This window comes from Vombatus ursinus, unplaced genomic scaffold (assembly GCF_900497805.2).
Source record: "Vombatus ursinus unplaced genomic scaffold, bare-nosed wombat genome assembly UNPS02000577.1, whole genome shotgun sequence".
Classification (NCBI taxonomy): domain Eukaryota; kingdom Metazoa; phylum Chordata; class Mammalia; order Diprotodontia; family Vombatidae; genus Vombatus; species Vombatus ursinus.
In genome coordinates, this window is record NW_020940355.1 from 21,568,652 (window position 1) to 21,581,563 (window position 12,912).

Sequence of the window (12,912 nt, forward strand, 5' to 3'; positions counted from 1 at the left end):
GCATAACAGACATGCTTTGCTTCGCTCTCTGAATGAACTCAAAACGTCCCTTCGTGTGTCAACTACAGGGCCTGATAAGGCTGACTAGTCGCATTCTGCTGCTTGTGACCACTAAGGACAGGGTGCTTGGGACTGAACACTGTCTTGAATAGTGGGACTTTTCTTATTGTGGTATTTTATTGATATATGCTAGGTAGGGGAAACACAGATATCCTGGGTCTATAATTTCAACAGACACTTTGGCACTTATCTTATTGTATTTACAACCTATCCAATTAAGAAAATTCCTTTCTCATACTATGATTAAACACATATGGAGACTTTAATTTTAAGTGACACAGACATCCTAAGGCAGGATTGCTCTAACAATATAAAAGGTCTTCCTCAACTTGCTTATCTCCAAGTCAGAATTATCTTCTGGCTCCCATACATTACATGTATTCTGCTAACTTAAGGGAATAAATAATATAAATATATATCTCCTAGCTTCTTTACCTCTTTTAACTAAACTTCCATGTCGACACTAGAAATTAAGACATCAGTCTGGATGTGGTCTAATACAGGGCTTCTTAAACTTTTTTCCATTAGACACCCCTTCAGTGCTTCTTAAACTGTGGGTTGTGACCCTGTCATGCCCCACAGTTTAAGAAGCACTGGACCAAGGAAAGGTACAACAGGATTATCATCAAGCTTGTCCTGCACACTCAACCAAGGACAGCACTAGTGCAATCATACTCAGCTTGCAGATCCCTGACTTCTCTTCCCCCATGACTTTTTCAGATGAGTCTAGTCACCTTTCTGCCAACTTATTCTTGTGAACTAGATTTTTTTTATTAATCCAAATTCATGTTATATCTGTTAAAATCCATCTTATTAGATGTTCTAGTTTGTCAAGATATTTTTTACATCTTGACTGTCATCCAATAGTATTTTCATGTTATATTTATGCAAGTCATTGATGAAAATATAAAAGAACATAAGGCCAAGCAGGGATTCCTGGGACACTTCCTTGTAACCTTGTAGTATGACGCCGACCCATTAAAGCCTCTTCTGGTTCTGCTATTCAGCCAGTTACAAATCCACCAAATGGTACTGCTGTCTCATCCACATCTTTCCATCTTTTCCACAAGAATGGCATGAGAAAACAATACACAAACTTTGACTACTCTTCATTCTTAGCCATGAACAGTTGTTTCCTTACACATGAAGAGAATCATTTAACCAATAACAGATAATTTGCAACAATATAAACACATAAGAAGCGAGACACATGGTACACTGTGGAAACTCAAAAAATAAATAAGGGAATATTTCTCTAGGATTTGTGGTTTAGAAATTATTTTTATGTGCATGCATTTCTTAAATGTTCAGGATTTCGGCTGTACCACTGGTAACTGTGCCTAACAAATTAATAAATTTGAGATCACATAAAAATAACTACCTAGTAAGAATACAAGTGGGAATATGGTATCTCTTAATTCTATAAAGGATGGAACAGAATACAGCAAAGAATGTTGGTGCCTGAAACAAGGGATTTATACTATTTCTAACTATTTTTGAGATCACCAAGGTAATAGTGGTGTCATATGTTGAAATCTGGTGAAGTGAATCATAAGATAGTAGGATCTTGGATCACAGATTTAGAACTAGAAGGAGTCTTGAAGGCCATTTAATTCAGTACCATCATTCTATAGATGAGGAAACTGAGGCAAAGAAAGGTTAAGTGACCTACCCATCTATATCACACAACTAGTAAACACTGAAAGTAGAATTTGAATCCAGGTTGTCCTAGCTACAAGTCCAATGCCAGTCCACTGTGATACACAGTCAGGTTTAAAACATTCAGTTATCTTAGTATGTTTACTGTGTGTATGTATGTGTTTTAATTTAAAATTGAGTTCAAGAGCCTAATGCTAGAACAAAGAGTGACAGTCATTTTTGTATAAATTAACATTTAAGTCTCTATATGACTAAGTCTTTTGGACTGGGATATTAACGATCAACAATCTGTTGCTTGGTATAGTGCACAGCACAAAGAATAGACTTTGGACGGTCCAAAGTCAGTTCCATTCCCACTTCTGACTCTTACTACCTAAGGAATCATAAGCACATCAATTAACCTCTCAGATTCTTGTTTTCCTTTTCTGTAACAGGGCAACAACAATACACCATATATCTCACAGAGTTATTCTGAGGAAAGCACTTTTCAAATCTTTAAGATCTATATAAATATGAGTTATTTTTATTACCACAGAACCATCAATCTCTCCAGAGGATCATCAAAGGTTCCACAACACCTTGTCAGTGCATTACTAATTCTATTACCTTATCAGTGAAGACTGTTGTCTAATCACAACTAGAAAAGCAAATACTCTTCTATCAAATACTCATTGTTTATTGCTAAAGTTTATTTCTTTTCAAGTTCTTGGTCTTTTCATTCTCATTAATAAAATGATTAATAAACATTTATTAAGTGCATACTAAGTGTCAGGCCCTGTGCTAAGCATTGTGCTAAACTGATAATAAAATACATGCTTAAATAATTCTTGCAAATGTTCTTACCTGAAATTGTACATCCTGGTTGATATTAGGCACATGAAATTGTTTCAGGAATCTCTCATCTTCACTCCAAAATATGCGAATGTCAGGGATATTATACAGGATCATGGCCAGCCTCTCCAATCCCAGACCAAAGGCCCATCCAATATTATTTCGAGCACCAGCTTCAACAAAATAAAAACTTTTTAAGGATGATAATCTAAGAGCTTATAGATCCATGTAATATTTCCCTAGCAGTCATTACAATCAATTGACAAGTATTTATTAAGTACTTACTATGTTCCATGCACATAGTAAAGTGCTAAGGATACAAAGAAAAAGCAAAAAGTTCCCTCCTTAAAGGAGATTATACTGTAATGGGTGAGACAAAATATCTGCTACACATACAAGATAACATAAACCTAGTGGATGAAGGAGGGGATGCCACTAGTAGCTCAGATGAAAACCATGAAAGGCCTCCTGAAGGAGGTGGCACTAGAGTTAATTTAACAGAGGTTAGAAAAGAGAGTAGTATCATCATCAAACATCGTATTAGATACCTCCTATGTATGAGAACTGTGCTATACGCTGGGGCTACAAGTAAGAATAAAATAATAAGAGGAAAGACATGGAGCCAAGATGGCAGAGGAGCAGGAAGAAGTAGCAAACTACCTACTAAAACTCCTCTGAACAGATCTGGAAAACACACAAGACTAAATTCTGACGGGGAAATCCAAGAAAAAGCCACAATGAGTCATGTTCCAGCCCAGGTCAGTATAGGGAGATATAGGGAGATAGAAAGAAAGAGCTGGGGACAACAGAGAAGGGGTCTAGCCAGGTGCTAGCTGTGTGGAGCACTCCAGCACAAGGAGAAGCTATGTCCCAAGGCAAGAGCAAAGGCTGTGCACTTGAAGAGGACATCACAGATGCATCCAGGGTCACCTTTCCCTCTTGAAGGTTAAGGAAAGAGGCGCCAACTGGCAGTTCTGCTGCCTATTCCCCAGTTTTGGGTTACAGAATTTGGATAGACTGAGAAGGGGACCTGTGCAGGGGAACTTAGCAGTAATACATTAAACAAAATGGGTGGGTAGATATAAGAGTGTGATAGGGAAGACAAAGGGTGGAGAGCAAATTTTGAGTACAGAATACTAGAGAAGTGTGAGCAAATTGAGATAAACTATACTATACTCCACAAGAAATCAGTTGAGGAGCAAAGCAGGAAGGTTTGACAGTAATTGTCAGAAGTAATGAATCTAAGATTTTTCTTTCAAAAGTCTCTGGCAGTGGAGACAACTGCTATATGTCATTGTAGCAGAACACCACTTCTAGATTAGAGTTTCTCTTTCAATCACTATGTCTCTTAACTTTTCAGTACTGGAAAGCAAGATTCTATGTCACAACCTTCAGGCAAAACAAAGACACTGTGCATACTAAAACCATCATATACAGGGATAGGTTCACAACATCAAATTTTCAGGCAAGTACAACAAAACTACTTATGTTCTAAGAAAAATTATTACACAAAATCACTGTTCGCAATGCAACAAGGAGGACTCAAGGGCTTCCTTGAGCCTTAGTTTTCTTATCTGTAAGTGGAGCTATCTATGGAACTTCAGAGGAATGTCATGAATATCAAATGAGATGATTTATGTAAAATACCTCATAAATCTTAAAATGCAATATAAATTATCTTTATTTCAATGATACAGAAGTAAAGGCTTTTTTTTCTTCTTAAAAAAAAAAGAGCCATGGTAAAAGTCACAGAAGTCATGGTTTTCATATATTGGGGCAGATAGGTAAGCTAATGAATAGAGTATTGGGCCTATAGATAGGAAGACCTGAGCTCATGTCTGACCTCAGACATTTTCTAGCTGTATGAAATTGGGCAAGTCACTTCAGTTCTTTTGCCTCAGTTTCTTCAATAAAATGGAGATGATAATGGCACCTGTCTTCCAAGGTTATAGTGAAAATCAAATGAAATGATAATTGTAAAGCATTTAGCACAGTGACTAGTATATAATAAGCACTATACAAATATTAGCTGTCATCATCATAATCATTAATATTAAATCTTTAGAAATAGTTATATATGGCAAGTAAAAACTGATTCACACTGAGTCAGACCTAGTCTCTCTCTCTCTCTCTCTCTCTCTCTCTCTCTCTCTCTTTCTCTCTCACTCAAAATCTTTATTTTCTCCCTTCCTTGTTTTTTATTCTTTTCCTTTCCTTCTTTGCTAATACATTTTGAAGAATGGAAAATCATCTTTGATGCTCCTGTCATTGTATCTACCCTTTTAACTGGGAAGTTTCCCCATTTTGGCTGAAGAAGTCCTTAAAGAGGGTGTCTTATTTGTGTTTCCTACTCTATAACTATTACCTCCCTTGATCCCTATGAGGTAGATGAGGCAAATATGAGTAAACCCATTTTAGAGATGAAGAGAGTAAAGCACAAAGAAGTTAACTAACTTCTCATGGCCACTCAGCTATTAAATGGAAGCTGAGAGACTTGAACTCCTGTAGTTTGACTGCAAATCTAGACCTAATTCTACTATATCATGCTCCCTCTTAAAGTCATAGAATACAAAGAACAGACAGTGGCGGTGGGGACCAGCCTAAAGTTCTGTCTTTTTTTTAAAATTTTCCTCAAGACAGGCAGCAGGACACAGTGGATAGAAAACTGGTTTCAAAGCAAAGGAAGACCCGAGTTCAAATTTTACCTCTAAGCCGTACTGACCATGTGACCCTGGGTGAGTTACTTAATCAATCAGTGATCTAGGCCAGTGGTATTCAACCCAAATAAAAATGGGGCCACTGAACTATACATGATGATCCCTACAGGCTGCATATTAACTTAGAAAAGCACTTATTAGCTTTATTTATGTTCTACTGTACCTTAGGGTAGCTAGGTGGCACAGTGGATCAAGCACCGGGCTTGGACTCAGGAAGACTCATTTTTATGAGTTCAAATCCAGTCTCAGATACTTACTAGCTGTGTGATCCTGGGCAAGTCATTTAACTCTCTTTGCCTCAGTTCCTCATCTATAAAATCAGCTGGAGAAAGAAATGGCAAACTACTCCAGTATCTTTGGTAAGAAAACCCCAAAACGAGATCACAAAAAGTCAGACACAACCGAACAACAGCAAATGTATTTTTATTTATTTTGTTAAATAGTTCCCATTTATATTTTAATCTAGTATGGAGGCACTTGTTTGACCCCTTTGTTCTAGGTATGACTCTAAGTAGCAGAGAAGGTATCAACCAGTATTGGGAGAGGGAGTTTACTCCCCTGGCAGTTCCCTATATCGATGAAATCATAGATCTGGCCTCCATCTTTACATCGTATCGTTCTTTGGATTCTACTTTCCTCACTCTGCATCATTTCTCCAAACCTTTCTATATTTCTTAAAATTCTTCATCTTTTTCATTCCTTATAGCATAATAATATTCCATAAGATTCTTGCTGTACTTTCTCTGAGGTCTTCATTTATAAAAAGTGTTTTTTTTTTCCTAAGTCACATGCTTTAAACCTTTAGTCTGGTTTCCTGCCCTCCCCTTGCCCTCTTTCTTTATCCATTCCATTGTCTATTCATGTCACTGTAGCTATCTTTCTTCTAAACTTTTATTAATGGTTTTCATCCTTTACTTTTTCCTTCCTTATCCTACTTTCCAATTTTTTTTTCTTTTGCTTTTCTCCGGTTCCTCACTACAACCACAGATGTTTCATAGGTGCTTAGTGAACTGGCTCTTAGAAGTGAACTGGAATCTTAGTAACGTTACTGATGTGCTTAGTGAATACATCATTTTTGCTTTAATAAGAGTAAGTTGGCCATTGCCACTGAGGTACATACTGGCATCTCCAATATATAGATTGTTTTCTTCCAAAAGTTTGTTTGTGCGTCAGTTGTTTGGAACTAAGAATTCTCATTTTCCCACACCAACAATGTTATAAATGGCTAGGTTTTCAGGTCAGGCCACAGAAGCCTATTTAGCCCACAATGCGGTTGAAGCATTACATATTTGCAATGAAAAACAGCAGAAATTGATATTATAGAAATACTAGTGCCATAATTAATCAAAACAGAAGAACAATAACATTATATAATCTAGTTCTTTTTCCATATTAATCACAGAATCTCCAAGCTGGAAAGGACTTCAGAGGTGTTGGAGTCACACGTCTATCTGAACAAGAATTCTCTCTACAATGTCCCCCCCTACCCACTCCAGTCCCCCAAATCGTCATCTAGCTTATACTTGAAGAACTCAAATGACAAGAGACTCTTCCTTATGAAGTATCCCATTTCACTTCTGGATAGCTTTGAAACTGTCATCTGCCTTTCTTTGGATTCCCAGGGCTTAACATAATGCCTGGCACATTATTGTTACTGTTGTGTCATTTCAGTCACATCCAACTCTTCATGACCCCATTTGGGGTTTTTATTGGCAAAGATACTGGAGTGGTTTGCCATTTCCTTCTCTAGTTCATTTACAGATGAGGAACTGAGGCAAAGAGAGTTAAGTGACTCGCCCAGGGTCACACAGCTAGTAAGTGTCTGAGGGATTGGATCTGAACTCATGAAGATGAGTCTTCCTGATTCCAAGCTCAGTGCTCTATCCATTGTGCCACCTAGCTGCCTGGCACATAGCACATGCTAAATATGTTTATTGACTGACTGACTTGAGTTATTAGGAAGTTTTTCCTTCTATTGAATTGAAACCTGCCTCTTGGCAACTTCCATTTGTTGATTCTGGTTCTGTCTCCTGAGACCACGTAGAATAAATCTAATCCCCTATCCACATTTTTTGTTTATTTTTGTCTGAACTCTAAGTACAGAAATTCCCTCTAACTACTGAAGCCTGTCCACAGTTTAGAGTCTTGTGAAGATGTGTTTTATAGTGAGAGATAAAGTAACTTGCCCATGGTCACACCCGTAATGTGTGTCTATCAGAGGCTGGACATGAACCCAGGTCTCTCTGACTAAGGCAGGCCCTCTGTCCAATAAACCAGAAGGCCTCTTCTCTATAACATCCTTTCAAATACTTGGAGGAAGTTATTATTCCTCTCAGTAAGTCTTCTCTTCTACAGGCTAGATATGCTAACGTAGTTTTTTATTAATCTTGAATGTTGGCACTTGAAGAAATTCAGGTTTAATTAGACTAGAGAAGAGGTTTATAAAGACTTTTGTAGCCATCCTGAAGGGGACTTTGGGGTATTTTCTAAGGCTTTAAAGATGCTTGACAACAGCCTCTCCTCAGGCTACAAACATGCTCTGATCTCTTCTTTAACACACACACATTCACACACACACACACACACACACACACACACACACACACACCAGCTTCTATAGGAAACATGAGAAGGAGCCAATCAGAGACAAGGAAAAGGATTATTATCAGGTACTACTTTAATGGAACTTAATCATCAATCAAGCAAACATTTACTAAGCTCCAAACATTGGAGCCAAACATTGTGCTAAGCACTGGGGATGCAAAAAGAGGCAAAAGACAGTCCCTACCCTCAAGGAGCTCACTAATTCTGAAGAGCTTTCTAGTGTTATATCATTTTTCAATTGTAAGTCTTCCCTTCAAATTTCTGGAATTCCCTAAGGGCCAAGGACCATGTCTTCATCCCGCCCATGGTACAATGTTTTATAAGCAATAGCTGCTCAATAAATACTTGATTGCATTCCTGAAAGGGAAATGAACAAGAGGAGCTAAAGAAACATTTAGCCACTGCTACCTACTTCTTAAATGTGATATTTAGAAAACATGCTTATATATCATTTTATTTTTTATAACTCAGATTAACCTGGTGATAGGATATTATAGGAATATGGGCCTTAGCCAGGCAGATGATAAATATTTACTGCTGAGATTTTTTTTTTCTTAATCTTGTGGTACACTGATTCTTTTAAAAGCGTGCTTCAAAAGTTTAACTTGTAGATGTGGAAGCCTACTTATTAAGGTGTTTGCTAATATTATTTTGATATCCTTACATTTATTATGCTCCCTCAATTTAAGTTCCATAATCACTCATACTGTCATAATATGTTTTGAAGGTGTTTCTGCTTTGTGGACCTACACTAAGCAAAGAGTTTACTAGTTTCATTAGTTTTTATAAAGATCAAAATGAGATCTATTAATCAGAAATCTCTCACATACCATTAGTTAATTAATATTTATCAAGTGCCTACTTGTGTCCCACATATACTTAGAAGACACTTAAGGAGCTTATAGTCTAATTGGGAAGATACAGACTCAAAAATGTGATTAATAAATTAAGACAACAAATGATAAGCACCAAATTAATGGTCCTGACAATCATTCCTATAGGAATTGAGCCCACTCTGGGGAAGAGGAAAAGGAGGGAAGGTATTGAGTGATCAGAGAAGGCTTCGTGGAGGAGCTGCAATTTGGCTGTGTCATTTCCAGTCACTCATATCGTAGAGATTTTACTCTTTTCATCTCTAAAAGTCCAATCTGAGGCCCTGATTATCTGAATGATGTGTGTCTCCCCTGACCTACCATTTCTGGTAGACTCCAGCCAAGTTATGCTTTACTCTCTACTTCCTGTTCATTTTCTTGCCCACCCTACCCACCTTCCCTCCACCCTTTCCTCTCCCCTTCCACTTTCCAGTTCTGGAATCATGATTAAATCATTCTGCCGCTGCTCTCCAAAGTGTGTCTAAATCTACTTCAGTATAGTCTCAATTAAAATCTCTGCTTTTTTAGGGGGAGCCAAAGGGTCCCTTGCTGGTGACTACTCCTTTTGTGTGTAGTCTTCCATAGAATCAAAGGATCACAGATTCTGAAAGGGACCTTAGAAGCAATTGAGAACAGGCCTCTCATTTTCAATGAGAGCACTGAAGCTCAGACAGTTTGCTCAAGGTCACAAAGTAATTATCTGAGATGAGATTACAACTCAAGTCTTCCTGACTCCAAGTCCAGTGTTCTAGCCACTGTGCCAGGCTGCATCCCTCTTTAAGAATGTAAGCTCCTTGAGGGCAGGGTCCAGCTTTATTTTTGTATCCCAAGCACTTAGTACAGCACTTGGTGCAGCACTTGGTGCATAGTAAATGCTTAATAAATGCTTTTTCTTTCATTAATTTCTTTGAGCTAGGCTTTGAAGGTCTAGGTTTTGAGATCAGTTGTGTCAGGGAAGAGGGAGAATATTTAAAGTAAGTGGTACAGCATGAGCAAAGGTGTGAGAGTAAGAATCACCAAGGACAGCATAGCAGGGAATGGACAGAACCACCATGGCTGGAGCACAGGGTTCGTGTCAGGGAATAGTGGGAAATAAATCTGGAAGGAAAAGTAGGAAATGGTTTGAGTAGGGTCCTGATTGCCAACATAAGGTATCTGGATTTTAATTTATAAGTAGTGAGAAGCCATTGAAGGCCTTGTGAAAAGGGGCAATGTGCAAAAATAATATTTCAGAGGGACCAGAGAGAAAAGGACATTATGGCACTTAATGATTAGTTGTATATAAGGGACAAGCGTGAGGAAGGGTCAAAGACTTCTCTAAAGTTTTTAGCTTAAATGACTGAGGATCTTACGGTCCATGGTGCCTGATCACAAACTGAAACATATTTCTAAAACTGAACTTTTAACCTTCCCCCTCAAAATGGCTCTTCTCCAGTTGTTCTATAGTCAATAACAGAAATGTGGATGAATGTTGGTAGTAAGCCTTCAGTGGAATACTGGTATTTAGAAAGTTTCTGGGGGACATCAGAGAAAAGTTAGGGTTGGAGATATAGACTGGAAGTAATCTTCATAGAGAAGACAGTTGAAACCACAATCGTAGATAAATCTGAGGGAGAGGTTAAAGAGATAAGCAGAGGAACTGAAGACTGAACCTTGGGGAATGCCCACAGTCACAGAGTGGGAGGAATAGCCAGAAAAGAAGAAAGAGGAATATTAAAAATTAATTTATCTTTGGGACTCTAATTCTTGTTTTACAGATGGGAAATTTGTTGCTCACCAATGTGTTTGAGGCATTAAACTGAAAGGAAACATATAGGTGCTATTTTAGGAGTAAATCTATATGCTGCTATTTTTATCAGGGAACAGAAAGCAGCCAAAACAATTAGAGGAATGAGTATAATGGTATCGGTCCCAAAACTAATTATCAGAAAGTTCTGGGAAGAGCAGAGATTTCTCCTCTTTAACACTGTCAGTGCCAGATTTGCGGCCAACTATAGAAAACAGGTCCATCGGTAGGATCCAAAGCTGATAAGGTGGGACATGCTAGTAGCAAATGGTATGGATTATTAGTGGAAGGCAATGTTGTATAATAAAGGAGAAAAGCTGTAACTAGGCAAGCAGCGGTCCTAGGATATGAAAATTTAGATGGTACTGTTAGCACGGGTACTCCCTGAGGGAGTAGAAACAAGTGACTGTAACATGCAAGGGTTTAGCTTCTGACGACCGCCAATTATGATATCCTCCAGACTGATGTCCTTGGCTCCAGGTGTCACAGCCCACTACTTGCACAATTAGCACAATATTTCTACATTCTAGGGTCAAGGAAAACAAGAACCATTGTGTTCCCCCCGCTGCTACCTCCCCTCATCTACCTTCTTCAGGGGCTGGAAAAATAAGAGATCGGTGACTTGGCTAGATTGACATCGGCTGGACTTTCTGGAAGACAGGTTGTTCTTCCCACAGTGCAACTGCCATTCCACATTCCATGTGAGTTCCTTCACCAGCCTAGCCCTGCCTTACTCCCACCCAGTGCTGGCCTCTCCAGCACAGACTCCCAATGTCCCAGAATTTTGTATGGGTAATAAAATTACAGTTTCAAAGCTAGAAGGATCCTTTAAGGCACAATTAGTGTAGTTCCCTAATTTTACAGGTGAGAACATCTACCTCTCCATTAGCATCTCATGTCCCAAATGCAGAGTTCTTTGCCTTGAGATTTCTACTTCCTCGTTCCAAGGGTTAGAATTGCTGGTTTTGGTTTTGTTGAGAGGTTTATAGTTACAGTGAGTCCTGAGAGCAAACCCAAGGTTTCAAGTAGATAGACCAAAGTGGTTAAAGGACTGGAATCAGTATCTAAGGCCCCAATCAGAAAAAGGGCACAGGTGAAAAGTAAGGTTAGTAAATGCAGGCTGGGAGTCAAGTCCCAGAGGTACAAACCAAGTAAAGAGTGTAGAAGTAAAATAAGATCCTGGGTATAGGCTAGACCTGGTGAATCATCCTGAGCCCAAGGAAAAAGGCATGGAAGGAGACTAGAAATAGGGTCTCATGATGCAGAAGAGTCTGGAGTCCATCAACATTGTACATGTAAATATAATCGTAGGATAATATGATCATAGGATAATAGTTCTAGTCCTAGAAAAGACTGCACAGGCCACTAAATAGAACTGCCTCGTTTTATAATGACCTGCACAAAGGCACACAAGTAGTAAGTATTAGAGGTAGAATTTGAACCCAGGATCTTTAACTTCTGAGTCAGTGGTCTTTCTACTCCTAGGAAAGGGACTATATATCATCCGTCCCAGTTTTATGTACTCTTCCTAGTGTGATTAGATCAGGAGTAGCAGGTGTTATTCCCCAGAGCTAGGCATGAGTCTGCAAGCGCAAGTTACTGCACCATAAGGCCACATCCTTGGGGAGTCCCAACTGGCGATAACAAATATACTATATGGCTCCCACCTGCCATCTCTTCCCTCTAGCTCTCAGATTAAAATGCTCTATTATATTCATAGGTCAAAACCTGTCTTCACTAATTCTGAGACAGAAATGCTAATGTTTTCTATTGAATAGCAATTTAAGAGTCCCTTAGGAGAGTGTCTGGACTTATGGATGCTTCTAATGTAGCAGACATTTTCCCAATATCTGGCAGGCAATGAGATATTCTTGTGCCTATCATTGACTGGGACCATTCTGCCAGCAAGTAATGGCATTTTTTGAAGTTACAAATGTACATATGCAAGTATCTACAGGATATATAAGAAATAACAGAATATAAAAGAAACGGTAGTTAGGAAGAGAGGACACCAGCAGCTGGGGGAGGGTAGGAATCAAGGAAGGTTTCCTGTAAAAGGCAGTGTTTTTGTTGCAACTTAAAGGATGAAAGGTACTCTTATGAGATGAAGGTGAGGTGGGAATGTGTTCTAGGCTCAAAAGCATGAAGAAGGTTAATGGAGTGTCCTGTAGTTAGAATAGAGATTGAATCAATAAGGAAAGAAAGAAGGAAGGAAGGAAGGAAATGAAGGAAGGAAGGAGAGAGGATGGATGAAGAAAGAAAAGAAAGGAAAGAAGCAAAGATGGAAGGAAAGGAAACTGGAAAGAAAGAGAGAAAGAAAGAAAGAAAGAAAGAAAGAAAGAAAGAAAGAAAGAAAGAAAGAAAGAAAGAAAGAAAGAAAGAA

At 38.6% G+C, this 12,912-nt stretch overlaps 1 protein-coding gene across 3 annotated transcripts in view; it reads right to left on the reverse strand.

Annotated features, from left to right (window-relative positions):
• Window positions 1-12,912, reverse strand: part of FARS2 (phenylalanyl-tRNA synthetase 2, mitochondrial) — a 611,417-nt gene that overhangs the window by 257,618 nt on the left and 340,887 nt on the right. For all 3 annotated transcript variants that reach the window (XR_003569237.1, XM_027863884.1, XM_027863784.1), the window contains exon 5: window positions 2,563-2,723. Coding sequence is in view for 2 of the 3 variants with exons in the window: in XM_027863884.1 (XP_027719685.1) it covers window positions 2,563-2,723 (161 nt within the window). In the remaining variant the exon portion in view is untranslated. The remainder of the gene's footprint in view (window positions 1-2,562; window positions 2,724-12,912) is intronic.